Raw genomic sequence first — 16,920 nt, forward strand, 5'->3', positions numbered from 1 at the left:
CAATTTATCCGGGCTTGGGACCGGCACAGCAGCAGAGAAGGGAATAGGGAGCAGCCCATGATGAAGGGGTGACCTCTCATTGGTTCTCCAGCATTTCTTGGTCCTTCTTTCGGAACAAGCACATGGGGCTGATTTCATTCAGTGACTAGATCCATGAACGTCTGGCCGAAAACTGTACGGCTGGACCGCTCCAATATTGCTCTTTATCTGTGTTGCACCGGTAATGTGAGGTTGGGGAGGTGGGGGTTGTGAGCTAGAGGGGGGGGGGGGGGGGGGGGGGGGGGGGCATGTAAGCAGATGGATGACGGATTGAAAATAGATCATAAGCTGGCCTTTAAAGCAGAACTCCAGGGTTGAGTTTGTCTGCAGCAGCTGCAGTAGCATCAAACATCAGCCTGTCAATCAAAAAGAAGCTGAGCATTTATTCCTGTGATGGGGAGGAGTCCCCCCTGCTGGGGGGTCCTCATCAGTGCACACACCAAAACACAGCAGCACTCATTACACCCACAGAGAACATATAAAAAACAGCACCACAAAAATAAAAGCATGATGATGAACATTACAGACCCCCCCCCTCCTCTAACTGTGAGATCAATGAAAAAAGCAGCAGCTTCCTTTAATGACTGTTTAAAACGCAGATGCTGATGCAACAAAAAACAGGACATGCCAGCTCCAGGTGCATCATGGGAACTACAAAATCATGGCTGACAGCCTCCGGCCTCCAGGAAAGTTAGCTTTGAACCTGTAGTCTCCATCAGTGCAGAAGACCCCACCCCCCACCCCCCACACACACTTTAAAGCATGCTTCCCAAAGTTTTTCCAAAGAAGCGGAAGTCCACTTTAGCGTAGGAGTGTAAGCAGGTTTGGCATCAGACAGAACCGCAGCAGTCTGTGCTCCACCGGAGACACGTGGTTATGACACCTCCTGCCAACCTGTACAGATCTGATGCAGTCACTTCCTGCGCCTCCGAACTCTCCCGCTTTAAAAATGTCCCCGGTTCTAACACGGTGCGTTCAGGAACCGTGGTGGGGGAGAGCTCCTGAATGCAGTATAGCGGCAAACAGGTGAACTCCTGTCACTGCTGCAGCTGTGAAAGTGGGCGGAGCTGAGATTCAGTCTGAGCAGCACCTGTGCAGAGGACTGTGCAGCCCGTCAGAACCGGCATCGTCTTCCGTTTCCTCCAGCGACCCTCGGAGAAAAACGCAGGACGGCGCTCGCATCCCTTTCCTGGAGTTTGTGGTTCTGCAGACAGGTGATGCTGATGAAGGCTATGGCGGCCTGCACACAGAACGGATCCAGTCTGACGTCTTTTCGGAAGGCGTGACTGACAGAACCACAGTCCGGGCCTGCAGAGCTCCGCCTCCTAAAACTTTGGCTGGTAGAGGGCCACGCGTCCGCTCAGGCAGCCCGAGGCCAGCTGGCAGTGCGTCGGGGAGAACTTGGTGGTGAGCACCACGTCGCTGTGCGAGTAGATGGAGCGGACCTCCCTGAGGCAGCTGGTCTGCACGGGCAGGCAGTCGGCCAGCTCGCTGCAGCGCTCGTCGAAGGCCAGCAGGCGCACGCCGTAGCCGTAGGGCGAGCAGATGAGCCGCCCGTCCGGACTGAAGCACAGCTCTTTGATGTAGCCCCGCCCCACGTTGGCCTCCTCTATGTAGTGGGTGAGGCGGAGGGAGCAACGGGGGGAAACCAGCGGCCGGGTGGGGGCTCCCTCCTGGAACTCGTACACACAGGTCCACTGCAGGGAAAAGAGGAGAGTCACCACAGTGGAGCAACCCCCCCCATAATCTAAAGCTTATGATTACCATGACTCTCCCACCACCATGTCTGCTGCCATTGATGGCTTTTATTTTTTAAGGCCCAACAGGAAGTAAACCCCTCAAACCAACTCCAGTGTTTCTGGTTCATCAGCCTGAACTTTCCCGGCCAAAAAATAAGAAAAGAAGACACAAGAGCTGCAGGCCACAAGTGTTTGACTTCCAGATTGAATCATCTTCTAAAAACAAATGTAACTGCGGCTGGGTCAGTTCACCAAATGATCACTAGCAGGCTATCTGCTCTACATTGTCCCACTGAATGAGGATCTGGGTTCAGCGACATCACTTCCTGCTAAGATGCTGTAGCTGAACACTGGCTGAAGGGAAGCTGATGGGTCGTGTTTTTGAGTATTTTTGCAGCCCATCTGTGGTTCCAAACATGGACCTTAGGGACCAACAGTTGGTCCAGCACTGCAACAGATGCATGTCAGTGGCTTCAAATGCAGACGTGAAAATCCAAACAGAGAGAAGGGCTCCTCGGTTACATCTTTTGAGCAGTTTGTGTAGTTCTAGCAGCGGCTCTGACGGGAGTCTTCGGTGCTGCAGCAGGAATTTCTGCTTATGATTGACAGCCGCTCCGAAACAGCAGCTAACAGGCTGCTCTGCTTTTAGGAATCAATCAATTGCATTATTTGTATAGCAGCTTCAAAAGCAGGAGCAACCAAAGTGCTGAACATTAAATCAAATGTAAATAAAATCATCAAACAATAAAAGCAGAAATGAGCTGGTTTCTCACCTCCTGGTCATCCATGTTGCTGGAGCAGCGGATGAGCGTGGCCCAGCCTTTAGGATGCAGCTGCAGGGAAGTGATGCAGTTCCCTCGGTCCCTTTCTCCAGGGATTTCTGGAGTTAGAACCTCCAGGCTGTTCCTGGGAGAAAGGCCTGCGAGGAAGAAGAGCAGAGCAGGTGAACACCCCCCTCAGGAGCCACCGGTCACTGCATTTCAGGAGGACGCTGGGTGACCTTCTCGGTGAGGGTGAATCTTGCTCGAGTCGTTTCCCTGGCGTGGAGCGGCTGACCTGGCGGCCGATGTCCCTCCGTCTGCAAAACCACAAATTAAAGGGGGGTCATGGTTCCCAAGCAGCAGAGAATTTATGATGAGACATCATTTCATGAGAGAATCTAAGAACGTGGAATGAAAAAAAGTTTACTGCAGATCTGATTGAGGAGAAATAAAACAGAAACGAGCTCAGATGTTTGCAAAAAGAGGCTGCAGAGCGTTTGTTGGTGATAGAAGTGGGGTGGGGGCGGGGCTCTGATCACCTTTGCTTTTCATACAGCTTAAAGTCCCCCTCCAATTACCTTTAATGTTTTGTAAAAGCGTTTGCCAGTGGTCTTTTAACTATGATTGGGCTGTTTTTCTGCAGGGCTGCAGGAATTTACCAGAAATTCACCTCTCAGTTGTGGCCCCGCCCTCCTTCCCCTCCCCATTGTCGAGAGCTTTCTGTTTACATCCTCTCCTGATAGCTTACAGCCTCTCACATCCCCAAACTAAAATTAACAGTGCAACAAAAAAGGGAGCCATATTGGAACTATCCAGACAAACAGTTCTGAACCAGATTCCAGCTCAGACGAGGAAACAAAGACGGACATGGACCTAAAAAAAAAAAAAAAGTAGCAGAGCAGGAAGCTTGTGAATGGCCCAGTTTATTTTCTATAAAACAAACGTAATCTTTTTCAAAAGGCTTTTTTTTGTCTGCTCCTGATCCACAAGATTTGAATAAAGAAAAACTCAGAAATGCTATTTTAATCTTAACTTTGATATATTTGTGTCCTCCATCATGAAAAAATTGATAACAAGAACATGTTAACATAATTTCATCAGAGTGGGTCTTAAACTCATCTAATCTCTCTTCCTAAAGGTAGAAATCCAAATCCAGGATTGTAGTTACCAGTTTTGTAGATTAGATCACCGAGTCGCTTCCATCTAAGAGTCAATCACTTGTACTTTAAAGCTGCGTTCACACCAAACGCCGTTCACGCCTCGAGGGCATCCGGTTACAACGTCAAGTCAATGCAGACGCAGTCTGAGGTCCTGTGGGGCGTTTGAGCATCCTTCTACCAACAGCGCATTGTGGGTGTTGTGGCCTGAGGTTTTCAGAGCTCTAATATCTGAACTTTGGCGAGGAAGACTCGTCAGGTCAATCAGAAACTTAGCTTTGCTCCGTGACATATTACATATTTTTTTCTTATTTGTATGAAAACAATAATAAAAAAAGATCCTCTAATATTATTATTTTTATTTTTCTCTCCTTGGGCTAATATGAGACAGTCCGAAAAGTGGGTCACGGAGAGACGGAAGTACTGCTGAAGCCGTCGTTCAGACGTAGCTCCTGCAGTGAATGGATAACCCTTGTGCTATCTTAGATGACCCCCCCTCACATTGACATGTTCTCCCTACCATGACAAAGGTGGATAGATGGTGGAAAGATTTCATGTAATCCATGGACACCAGTGAAGATCACAAATCATTGAAGAAAAAAGGTTCAGAGCACTGTCTAGTGGGTCTAGATGACCCAACTCCCAATGTTAAAGTGCCTAGGATAGCACAAGGGTTAAGCTCAGCAGACTGGAAGGGTCTCTGAATGATGTGATGAACCCAGACATGGAGATGTGATTACCGATGCTTTTGTGGAGCTCTTCAAAATAAATCAACCTGATCTCTAAACATCAGCCGTATGTTCTATGCTTTGTGAGCGAGATGCCCAGCAGAAAATTTGACGCCTGAATTCCCTTCGCAGCGATAATGCAGCACAAGGAAAACAAAGCCCCCCCCCAAACCCAAATCATCAACAAATAGCCGCCTCCTCCAGAATCTGAGGCGTTCAGGTTCAGCGTGCTCGACAGGAAAAAACAATGACTTTTCTGCAGAAAAGTCTCCAATCGCTGATGTGACATTGATGATTGACATGATTGACATGGTCATGCATTTACATAAAAGTATAAAAAAAAAATCTAATCTGAAGGTTTTTTCTAGCTAAACAGAGCGTACCAACCTGAGGTGAGGGGGGTTCGTCGAGCACGCAGCATGCGGTAGCTGCCCACCTCTAGGGACTGCGTGAGGTCCAGATCATGGAGGATCAGCAGGTACCCTGAGGACGTGGAGATGAGCATCTTGGAGCAGTCAGGCGTCAGGCGCATCCTCATCAGGTAGCGAGTGTGGAAGAACTTTTTATGGGGGCAGCCGTCCTCTGTGAACCTGCAGAGGAGGGGGATGGTGGTCTGAGTCAAACGTCCTTTTTGGTCGGAAGTCTGGCCCAAAACAGCTTCTGTGTTTGCTCAATGGGATGTCTGCTGCATAAAGACCTGAAAACACGGGACCTACCTGTTGGTGTCCCACGTGATGACGTTGCCATCGAAGCCAGAGGTGACCAGCAGGCGCGTGTTAGTGTCGTACTCGATGTTCTTCACCCAGCTCGCGTGTCCGTGCAGCGAGCACACCTTGGAGTTCAGCTTCCGCAGGTCCCACAGCGCGATGGTGGTGTCGTCAGAGCAGGTGGCAAACAAACGATTGTCCAGGAACCTTCAGAAACGCATGTTAGCCAACATCTAGACAGCCAGACAGCTGAATCCATAGCCGAGTCAGACAAACGGAGGAGGCGGTTTCAACAAGCCGCTTCAAGTACCTGATGTTGTTGACGCAGTCCTCGTGGGCCTCCGCCAGCGTTTTGATGTGCCGCGATGAGATGGGGTCGAACAGCAGCACCTCTGTCTGCTCGCAGGCCACCGTAAGCACAGAGCTGGGGGAGCAAAAGCAGACACTGCATCAACACGGAGGGGGCAGAGGAAACACGCCCCCTCCAGCATCGTCAGAGTCTGAAGCAGGAACTTCCACTCTTACGCAGATGCCAGTCTTCACCCAACAGATCAGAGCAAACAGTTCTCAGAACAGGGGGACTCTTCAACGTGGAGGTCTGCAACTTTCCAGGGGGGGTGGGCATGACTAACCCCAAGGACCCAACATCTCTGAAGGCAACAGACATCAAGCTCTTCAGAGAAAATACCTGGGGATTACAGCTGACCAGGATCAGCTTCCACATCGCAAATGTCTACAACCAGGAGCAGCCATAACCCAAAGCAGGCCTGATGATCTCCCCCTCCAGCACAGAATCCTCCTCAAAACCCCCCACCCTAGTTTCATGACACGGATGCCGCCGTACTGGAACCAGACGTCGTCTACAGGCAGCGATTGGTTCAAGTCAGTATTACCATGGCAACCACCCTCACCAATCAGGAGTGAGCCTGTTTGAAAGACCACACCCCTACCACTACAGTCCATTAAATCTGTCAATCAAATGTCTTGATTGTTCTATGTGACTTTCGAGACCACCGATTGGTCGGTTTATCACTTGAATAACTTAAAATATTATGAAAAAATGAGGACTACTAAAAACATGTTAAAAACAGCATCAGAGCAAGAATGTTTATTCTGACAATAAGTTCAATAAATGTATGTTAAATTACAATAGAATGTTCTCTATAGACGTCTATGGGATGGTGTCTTCTTGGAACCAGCGGGTACTTCCTGTTTAGAGCGCCAGTGGGGAGAGGTCAGTCGGTCCAGTTCTGGTGGAGTTTAGCTTTCATGTTTTTAGTCTGCAGAGCAGCTTGATCTGAAACTCTGCTTGTCATTTGTTTTAAGTAAAGTTACACTGATAAGAAAAAAACAAATGAAAAACTGAAACAGACTGAGGGAAACTTCTCTACAGCTGTTGTAACCCAGAAACCAGAAGAATCCGCATTCAGGTCAGTCAAGACAGCGACCAACGTTTGAAGTCAGTTGGATGTAAATAAAAACGCATAAAGTGCAGATTTATTGTTGACTAAAGACTGCTTAAGTACCCACTCCAATGAAAATTCTGTGTTTAACACGGTTTTCATGACATTTGTCTCATGATGGATGCAGAAAATTCTGCCTGAACATCTGTTTCTGAGTTTCTCTATAGTCAAATTGTTGGGAATCAGGAGAAGACAGAAAACGGCGTTTGAAAGAGATTGAACTTGTGATGCAGGGCTCGACATAGCCATTTGTCCGCTGGCCCGGTCCTGTTTTTCGAGCAGTGCGGACCACAAGACTTTATTTTTCACTTGTCCGCTCGGGCCACAAAAATATCTAACGGATAATATATTTTTCACCTTTTTCAATAAAGTATATTTTGCGAAAACGTGTAGATTTACCTCGTCTTCATAATTTACTTTTTCTGCTAGTCCTGTGTTCAGACTTCAAGGGTTTCTATGGGAAACCTTTGATCACTTCTCCTTCTCTCCCGCCTGCGCGCGCTGCTGTCACTGCCGAGCACCACGCGGCACGCGCTCACTACTTTTTTTTTCAAACTTTATTGAATGTAACAATTCAATACAAAACAATGTTAAACAGCAACAACGAAGGAACAAGCCAGTGGGTTATTATTACATTTGATTATAAATCCGACACCGTCACTGAAGAGAGACTGAAGCATGTCAGAGATGTGGAAGACATGGCAGGAATAGATAGGAATATGTTGGATGGAGTAGTGGGTATAATTAGTAGTATGGACAGCAAGATATTTAATGAATGCATTGACGATGAAACTGTATGCACTAAGCTTTAAGCTGAATGTCAAAGAATCAAAGGCAACTCAAAATACCTGAATCTCAGACTCAAATGCAGTAGAATGTTAAACTACTTAATTTTGTTTTTCTTTACAACACTGTAAGCAGTAAGTATTTCTAGTTAGCTGAATGATCTCAGTTAGACCTGCACGATATGAGGAATAACTCGCGATATGAGATATCAGAGATTAAAATTGCGATAACGATATAATTTACGGTACATAAACAAATAGCAAAATAACCAAATAACCATTCCCATTTCATTGCAACAGTTTAAAAATTATACTCCAAATGACCCACGTTGACATAGGTGACAAACATTTAACATAATAGGGCTCCATCTGATTGGTCAACAATCTGAAGGCGTCCATCCGATTAGTCAAATGCATTAAGGGATTTATTTGATTCGTTAAATGGTTCAAGCTGCCATTAGATTGTTTTAACACAGTTAAGGTTTATGATTAATTGCGATATTTGCCGTCTTTTGCGATATGCATATTGCAGAGCTGGATTTTGCGATAACGATAAATTTGCGGTATATTGTGCAGGCCTAATCTCAGTCATTTATTTTTATTTAGTTTTTCAATTATTTAATTTAATTAAGTAACTAAAGTAACTAAAAAGTAAATGTAACTTTGCAACAGTAACAAAAAGCAGAACCTTAAGGCAGTCAGAGCAGAAAAGTAAATAAAACTTCTTAACTATTGATTACGAATAAATGTGAAATAGCAGTGATTAGAAGCAGCATGAAAACTTCTGAACTAGTGTTACTTACTACACTGCAGTGCTCTCTTCAAAACATCTGAAACAGACTAGAGCAGATTTAAGTTTGATATGCTCTATTTTCAGTCATTGAAAAGTGTAAAATTAGTGCTAGATGTCACCAGAATGCACCAAGTTGCACCATATTAAAATTTTCCGGGGGGGCATGCCCCCGGACCCCCCTAAAGTTGCAAGAAGAGCGGCGGGTCCCGCTGTGCGCAGTGTCGGGCCAGTAACTTTCAGGCAGGGCCAGTAACTTTCAAAAACTACTGGCCCTGTGGGCCAGTGCAAATTTCTGGGCTATGTCAACCCCTGTGATGTCACAAATACGCTGGGCGGGCCACATACTCCTGACTCCACTCTATTCTGATATATAAATAGATGCTAATACGTCGTTGTTTTCCCCGTCTGGGCTGGGTTTGGATCAAAACTGTACGGCTGGATAGTTGCTCGCCATTTTTGTTGCACGGCTAATGTTAGGTTGGGGCTGTGAGGGGCTGTAAGCTAGAGGGAGAGCGTGTCAACCGTTGACCGTCTATAAGAACTGGACGGAGTGTGACTTCACCCATAAAAATAGCTTACTTACGGTTCCAACTAGAAGTTAGAAGTGGTGTGAACGTAGCCGTGGAAAAAGCCAGCTCTAAGTAAAGTGGAGAAAAAGGGGGCGGGGTTACTCCGCATCAGCAGCCCCGCCCACAACCCGGACGTGACTTTCTAACGAACAACTCCTGCTGTGCAGAAATTGTCTTTTTCTAAACGTTTTTTTTTACTTTAGGCTAAATAGGGCATCATCATAATGAAAATACCACTGGGAACAATGTGAAAATCAATCAAAACATGGAGAGGGACTTCAAGAAAGAAAAAACAATGGGCGCCATGATGACATATGCATGCAAGCAGCCCCCTCCAGGTGTTCAGTACAACAGCAGCCCCCGCGCGCGCGGACAGACAGGTAGCCACGGCCCCTCCCGCAAACAAAGATGACCCAGACTGCTCAGCCTGACCTGCTTTGGTTGCAGGATTTACCTCCTGATCAGCTGACCTCTGGCTGCGCGCGCCTGCGCGTCGACTCAACATGACCTGTTAGTATTCGAGCTCAGAGACAAGTACCTGCACTTCACACAAACAGCCGTGAAATATGAGGCACGTAAACCTGTAAGAAAACAGTTTAAAGGCTCCCCCGGGCCTGAAACGGCAGCTAGCTGGTTCTGGTCTTACCCGTCCGGGGAGTACTCCAGGTTGAACACGGCTCCGTGGGTCTGGGTACTCAGGTTAACAGACTCAGCTGCCGGATTCATGGAGCAGTATAGGCTGGTCATTGTCCTGAAATTGTCCCTGGCGGGGTCCACAAAGAGCCCCCGCCTGGCACTCCTTCTCTGCAGCCAGGAAAACAGGCTGCCGCCACTCGAACCCGCGCTCGGGCCGCTCGCTGTCTGCGACGGGGCCGAAGGCGTGCCGCGTGCCTCCCGCTCCCCGAGCCCCGGAGACCTGCCTGTGCGCCCCGGACGCTCTTCGCTGCTGCGCCTCGCGGGGGGACAAACGCTGCTGGCAATGTCACGCTCCTCGTGCGGGGCGTCGACGCGCGGGTCTTCGTCTTTGTTGGAGCTGTTCCCGGGCCTGTCCTGCGGCGCGCCGGCGTCCTCTCCGCCGGGCTCCGAGCTCATTGTGGCGGCCGCTGCTACCTTGAGTCAACGGCGAGAAACGAACCGAGCCCAGTCACCCACCGAACATGGATCCGCCTCCGCGCCCTCAGGCTGCTCGGACAGACGGTTTCATCTGGATCGGAACCGCTGTCTAAAGGTCCGGTTTCACAGACTCCCGCTGCGCCGGGCACGAGCCTAGCGATTGTGACCGGAACACACAAAAAAACGGCCCTTCAAAATAAAGGACAAGTGTTGGCAAAACATCGGGGGAGAAAAAACAGTTCACAGTGTTTACAAACTCAAAACCTTCAAGATGTTGTTACCAGTCTGAGTAAATCCGTCAGGAAAAGGAAAATGTGCTTGTAATTTCGAACACTATTGCATGAGGATTAAAAGAAGAAAAGAACAAAAAGATTTGTCTACTTTTTTTTATACCAGTGCATAACATTCTCAACATATTTAAAAACTATTGAGCTGTTTATATTTTAAAATAAATTGTCTGGCTGTCTTAACTGCACTTTGTTTTTCAGACAAAGAAATAAATAAATAACTCGCACTGGTTTCCGCTTCCGCGTTTGTTGTTTACTTAAAACTTTATTTAAAAGCGAACCAAGACAGTGAACAAAACCAAAATGTTTCTGTTTGAACAAACCACTGACCACTAAGTGAAGTTCCGAAAAATGTTATATTCCTAGAGAAATATTGGTGGTATATTTAAACAGGTTTCGGGCTTTTGTGGTCTTTTGAACTATTAATTGGTTTCTTTTCATATCCAATGAACAAAAACAGACAGAAATTGCTCTTATTAATTTATTTTCATTTATGGACAAACGATTTGACACAAATTAATTTAATTCAGTAATATTATCACGTGTCGTTTGTCAATAATAAAAATTAAATTACAAAGCTTGATAGAAAAAAAAATTAAGGAGGAATTTCAGGATTTCCAGTCAAATTAATGCAACTTCCCCTGGCAACTACCCCTGGCTGCAGCCTGCAGAACTGCACAACATGGTGGAATGCTGGCTTACTCAATTAATGTTTTTTTTTTTTTTTTTTTTTTTTTTATTTATAGAACACAATACAAAACAATACCAACAACATAAAAATTACAAAATATGGCGAATACTAAAGAGAATACTATAATTGGAAAGGAAGCGAAAAGAAGAAAAATTCTTATCAGTATGCAAACATAAACCTATTTATATTCATAATCATAGAGAAATCAGGGAAAAGAATAACATAAGAAAACAACAATTTCAGAGTTAGATAGTGTTGCAAAAAGCAGGGGGATACAAAATATAAATAAACTGTCTTAGACATCAGGAATATCACTCAGGGTGTCATAAATTGTTATGGCTTTAGGTGAGTCGATTAACTTTATGGATTTTAAGTATAAATTGACCTCATTATTAAAGAAGCTAAAGCTGGGGTGGCATTTCTGTAACCTATTTTTGTGTATAAAAAACTTGGCTAAACATAACACAGTATTGATACATACATTATTTACATTGTTGTGTAGTGACAGGCCAAAGATTATTACTTCTTTGGAAAAGAAGTCCATGATGAATGGAAATTTATGTCTTAACCATTTGTAAACATCCAACCAAAACACTTGTACAACATCACACAGGAAAAATATGTGGTCGATGTCTTCAACAGCAGTTCTGCAGAAGGAACAGCTGTTGTCATCAATGTTGAAACGTAATCTAAGTAATTCTTTGGAAGGATAGATATCATTCATAATTTTGAAGTGTGTTTCTTTAACTTTTGGGGGAATAGGAAGTTTCATGAAATCGGTTCTTAATTTAATAACAACATTTTGTTCAAATTTCTGCAGTATATTATTTTTGTTTTGTCGACCAGGAAAAAACCTTTCAATGAACCAATTTCTGATAAATGAGTTATTACATTTTCTGTCCATTAGAGGGCATCCTTCAATTGACAATGTGGCTAACTGTGGTTTTATCCTTAAATGTGTCATTGTGTTCCTTGTTAGAAATACAAATTCTCGAGGAAGAGAATTGCGTACTTTTAAAAATTCTGAAATAGGAGGATTAAAGTTATGTCTTAAACAAAATTGCTCATAATCTAATAAATTTCCCTCCGTATCCATCAGATCAGACACCGACCAGACACCTCTGTCAAACCATTCAGCACAAAACAAAGATTTGTTTCTGTGGAGGATGTATCTGTTGTTCCAAATGATATTTGAGTGTGGCGAGAAATTATGCACATACAAGATTTTCCAGTATAGTAGAATTTGTTTGTGGAACTCTGATAATGCTATAGGGAGCTTATTAATGTCAAAATCACTAATAAGCATCAACTTTAACCCGCCTAATTTGTTAAATAAATAATTTGGGATACAAAACCAGAAGGATTGGTTGTGTTTGATCCACGATTTCAACCAGTTTATTTTCAGGGTTCCGTTAAGACAGTCAAAATCAATAACTTTGAGACCCCCATCCTTAAATTCTTTGACCATATAGTTTTTTTTCATGTAATGAGGCTTGTTTCTCCAAATAAAGTTAAACGTCATTTGGTTGATGGATTTTATCATTTTGTTTGGGATGGCATTAGAGTAAGAGGGATAAATACATCTAGACAAACCCTCCATCTTTGTCAGATAGATCCGACCCAGCAGCCATGTGTCTCTTTGGAGCCACATATTCAACCTCGTCCGACATTCATCAAGTTTTTCACCCACATTCCTTGATTGGCTTATTTTTTGGTCTTTGTTGATATAGATGCCCAAGTATTTAATTTCTGATTTAATGGGGATATGATTGATTTCTTTTAAGGGTGTGTCATGAATAGCCAACAGTTCACATTTCTTTAAGTTTAAGTTTAACCCTGATGCTTTGGAAAAGTGTTTGACTTTTTCAATAGCTGCTTTAATTTGATGCTCATCTTTTAAAAACAGTGTTGTGTCGTCTGCTAACTGGCTAATAATGATCTCTGTGCCCAAGACATTTAACTTTTTGATTTCACTACAATTCTTAATATAAATAGCCAACATTTCAGTGGCTAATAAGAACAGATATGGAGAGATGGGACAACCTTGAGGGATTCCTACATCGACTTTGAAACTTGGGGTGGTGCCATTAGGAAGGATAACACAGCTATTGATATTCTGATATAGACCATAGATCAGGTTTCTAAATTTAGTACCAAAACCAAAATTTTCCAGTGCTGTCATTATAAACGGATGCTCCACTGAGTCAAAGGCCTTGTAAAAATCCAGAAAGAGAATAAATCCATTATCTTTTATAAGGTGTCGGTATTCAATGATGTCCATAACCAGTCTTATATTATTATGAATTGAACGGCCCTTCAGAAAACCAGATTGTGTTTCCGCAATAAGTTCTGAAAGTCCCGTCTGGAGACGAGAAGCGAAAATGTACGTTAATAATTTGTAGTCTGAATTTCTTAAGGTGATAGGTCTTCTGTTGTCTATAAGTCTAGGATCCTTGTCAGGTTTTGGGATAGAAACTATAATCCCATGTTTCATTGTGGTTGGAAGTGTGCAAGTTTCAAAGATTTCCAAAAAGACTTGATGCAGTAAATTTCTGATATCTTCCCAAAAGTGTCTATAAAAGTCGCCTGTGAGCCCATCTGAACCAGGAGATTTATTGAGAGAGAGTCGACTAACGACAGCATCAAGCTCAGAGATTAAAAGTTGTTTATCGCATGTTTGTTTAAAATTGTCGTCTATTTTGGGGATGTGTTGCGTAATCTCTTTTATAAAGTTGTCACAGTCTGTCCTTGAAAATTTAGAGCTGTAAAGGTGGCTATAAAATCTGTAAATTTCTGAGGATATAGCCTTTTCATCAGTAATTTCTATATCATTCACTAGAAGTGACTTTAGGCTGTTCCTTTTTTGCCTTCTTTTCTCCAGGCTGCAAAAATATGCTGAATTTTTTTCGCCTTCTTCTATCCATCTTGCTCTGGATCTGATGTATGCTCCTCGGGCTCTCTGAGTATAAAGCTCATCTAATTTAGATTGTAGGTTTAATATCTGTTGTCTATCATCCTCAGACGGGTTAGGTTTACAACAAAGATCATTCAGCTGTTTTATTATGTCCAGCTCTTTTTTATCCAGATTTGATTTTAACTTTTTACTAAATGAAATTGAGAGTTTACGAATTCTGTATTTAAGGTATTCCCATTTTCTGACTGGGGAATCAAGTTCTTCAGATGTCTCTATTTCTGAAATCAGTGATTTAATTTCTTGGCAATAATCAATATTTTTAATAAGGCTGGAGTTGAATTTCCAGTACTTATTCAAGTACTTTATACTGTTTTTGGGTTTAATGTACAATATTACGCTACAATGGTCTGTTAGCGGTGCTGCTGATATGTTACATTTAACCTCGTGACATAACAAGTGATTTGAAATTAACCAATGATCAATTCTTGATTTTAACTTATAATTGGAATTGAACCATGTGAACTGAATTATACCTGGATTAAGGTGTCTCCATGTGTCAGTTAAGCCTTGACCGTCGCAGAAATTGATAAATGTTCCATTAGGGTGATTAGAATCAAAATTAGAGGGAAATCTGTCCATCCAGTCATCTTGCACTAGATTCAAGTCCCCTCCCACAATGATATTATTAGATGAATATGCTAATCTGAGTTGGTCCAACTGTAATGAAATTTGCTCCAATAAATTTTTATTCACTTTGATGTTATTGTAGCCATATATGTTAACCAGGATGAATTTTAAATTATCAATATCTATTATGATGATCAGCCAGTGACCGTGTGCATCTGCTATATGGGAAACAATTTTGCCTTGGAAGTTTTTGAGAAGTACAGCGACTCCTGCCGATCTGGAATTGCCATGGCTGAAAAAAACCTTGTCCCCCCATTGCTGAGACCAAAATGATTTATCTTCATTTGTAGAGTGCGTTTCTTGTAAAAAAACAAAATCAACATTTTTCCCTTTACAAAACAAAAAAAAACTTTTTCTCTTTGTTAGATCTCTTAGACCTCTGGCATTTAAAGAAAGTAAAGAAATACCTGTTTTAAGGTGCAACATGTAACAAAAAGGTAAACTTAACAGACCTAAATAAGGCTGAAAGTATTACTGAACAAAAACTTTTAAGCAACAAAACCTTGAATTTACAATAACCATCTTAACTAAATAAATCACAAGACTAACTGAAGTCATGGTGTGACTCTCTGACCATTAATGAAAGCATAAGGACCTCGAAACATTGTCTTACAACCATTCTTTCTCGCCTGCTCAACTTTGGGCCACACAGCTTTCCTTGCCTCTCTGTCTTCTTTGATGAGGTCTTCTGCAAAGCGGATGTTGAGGTCTCGACAGACTGGATGGTGTTTAGTCATTCGCCACAGCTCGTCTCTGTATCTCCTTCCTGTAAACTGAATGATGATTTGACGAGGGCGGTTGACGTCGGTTGGGCCCAGCCGGTGTACCGTGTCCAGAATGTTGTCCACTTTCTCTGTCCAGGGTGGTGCGATCTTTGTGATGATATCTGCCACAATTCCTCGAGTGTCTTCCCCTTTCTCTTCTTTAACACCATTCAGTCTCAAGTTCCATCTTCTCTTGTATCTTTCTGACTCCAACGTTTTCTTTTCCATCTCTGATGTTCTCTGCTCCAACTCCACATTTTTCTCTTTCAGGCGTTTCACTTCTTCTTCCAACTTTTTATTTCTGTCTTTACATTCTTTGATTTCAGCAGAGTTAAACTCCACGGCTTTGGCGATAGCGGATATAGTCAGAGTGTTTTGCTGCAGCTCCGACTTAAAGTCCGTCATCATGCTTTTGAGGCTTTCAATTGCAGCCAAGATTGCGGCGTTTGAGGCTTCTCCGGGTCTGAGAGAGCAGGTTTCATCTGGTTTTGGCTTCTTTTGTGGCGCTGCTGGTTTCAAAGGTGATGCCACGCTGTTTTTTGTCCCCTTTGCATTTGTTTCCATGTCCTCAGGCGTGCAGTAATCATGTGGAAAAAGCATTTTAGCTCTAGCAGCATTAGCTGTAGCTTTAGCATTGGGTTTACTAGCCATGCTTGTATAGTTGTTGGGCGTTTTAAGGATCTTCAGTTGGCTCAAAGCTTGCTTTATTTTATCTTGACATCCAGTGGAGAGTCGGTTTTATAAGTCTTCCGTCTTAAAGTAACGTTTTCGAGGTTTTGTTGCGCAGGACGCTTACCGGACGTTTGCTCCCATCGCCATCTTGCCGGGACTCTACTCAATTAATGTGGGTCACAGTCTCGTGTAACAGGATTTGTCCTTCTCGGCTGCTTACTGCCACCTGCTGTTCAAACAGCGGTATTGCACCAATCGGCTGAGATCAGTTTTGTTGTATGTCAGTAACACAATTTTACAGCAAAATATCACAAAACCTAGGTGGTTTCATTTTGATTTAGTAGCTCCTAAATTTTTTTTCTATAATTAAGAATTGGTCTTTTGTTCAAACTGCCAGTTAGAGATTAAAATTGACAGGAAAAAAAGTTTTAAAAGGTTATGTGATTTAATGTTTTAAATTGAAAATGTTTTCATATTATGTCTTCAAATAAAAAAAAATTCAAATAAACTTTTAATGCTTGCAACCATCTGGATAAATGAAAGTCTTCATGGGCAATGTGGCAAATGTTGCACTTTTTTATATGGATAGTTTTAGCTAAAAATAAATTGTAGAATCAAGTTTAAGAGGGCATTTAAGGCTGCAATAATTGAACAAAGGGGAAAAACACCACCTTGGGTGTAGTGATGGATACAGATCTACATTATGATGAATCCATGAAGGCAGTCACAATATCAGCCTGCTATCATCTTAAAAATAACGTGACTGCTGTAACAGGTCAACCAGAAAAATCTATCAGGAAACTGCAGCTTTTTCAGAACTCTGCTTCTTGGGTTCTCTCAAGTACCAAAAGATTAGACCACATAAGTCCAGTTCTGAGGTCTTTACATTGACTGCATGTCTGTCAGGGGATAGATTTTGAAGACGCACTCCAATCAAAACTGTGGTTTTGGTGTTTTTAACGTGTTCTTGTGGCATTTTCCACAAAGGAGGGCATATATAAAATAATTTAAAATTGAAACTGAATTTCTGAGTATGTATTTATTCAAATTG

At 43.0% G+C, this 16,920-nt stretch overlaps 1 protein-coding gene across 1 annotated transcript; it reads right to left on the bottom strand.

Moving 5' to 3' along the window:
• Positions 1-402: 402 nt before the first annotated feature.
• wdr32 (WD repeat domain 32) lies at positions 403-10,024 on the bottom strand. Its single transcript, XM_023951738.2, has 7 exons — positions 9,388-10,024; positions 5,442-5,555; positions 5,141-5,338; positions 4,812-5,014; positions 2,779-2,856; positions 2,552-2,697; positions 403-1,736 (listed from the first exon to the last, which is right to left on the bottom strand). Exons 1-7 carry the CDS (start codon positions 9,831-9,833, stop codon positions 1,365-1,367), a joined length of 1,557 nt encoding a protein of 518 aa, XP_023807506.1. The 5' UTR covers positions 9,834-10,024; the 3' UTR covers positions 403-1,364.
• Between the last annotated feature and the right edge of the window lie 6,896 nt (positions 10,025-16,920).

The sequence above is a fragment of the Oryzias latipes genome, chromosome 22 (genome assembly GCF_053564925.1).
Source record: "Oryzias latipes strain Hd-rR chromosome 22, Olatipes_Hd-rR_3.1".
NCBI classification, from domain to species: domain Eukaryota; kingdom Metazoa; phylum Chordata; class Actinopteri; order Beloniformes; family Adrianichthyidae; genus Oryzias; species Oryzias latipes.

Bases quoted from the DNA above. Each gene is read 5' to 3' on its own strand.
- wdr32 (XM_023951738.2), bottom strand. From the start codon at position 9,833: ATGAGCTCGGAGCCCGGCGGAGAGGACGCCGGCGCGCCGCAGGACAGG. The intron at 2,698-2,778 runs GTCACCCAGCGT...TCTTCCTCGCAG, and splicing joins GATTCACCCTCACCGAGAAG to GCCTTTCTCCCAGGAACAGC. The intron at 1,737-2,551 runs GTGAGAAACCAG...TTTTCCCTGCAG, and splicing joins GCAACATGGATGACCAGGAG to TGGACCTGTGTGTACGAGTT.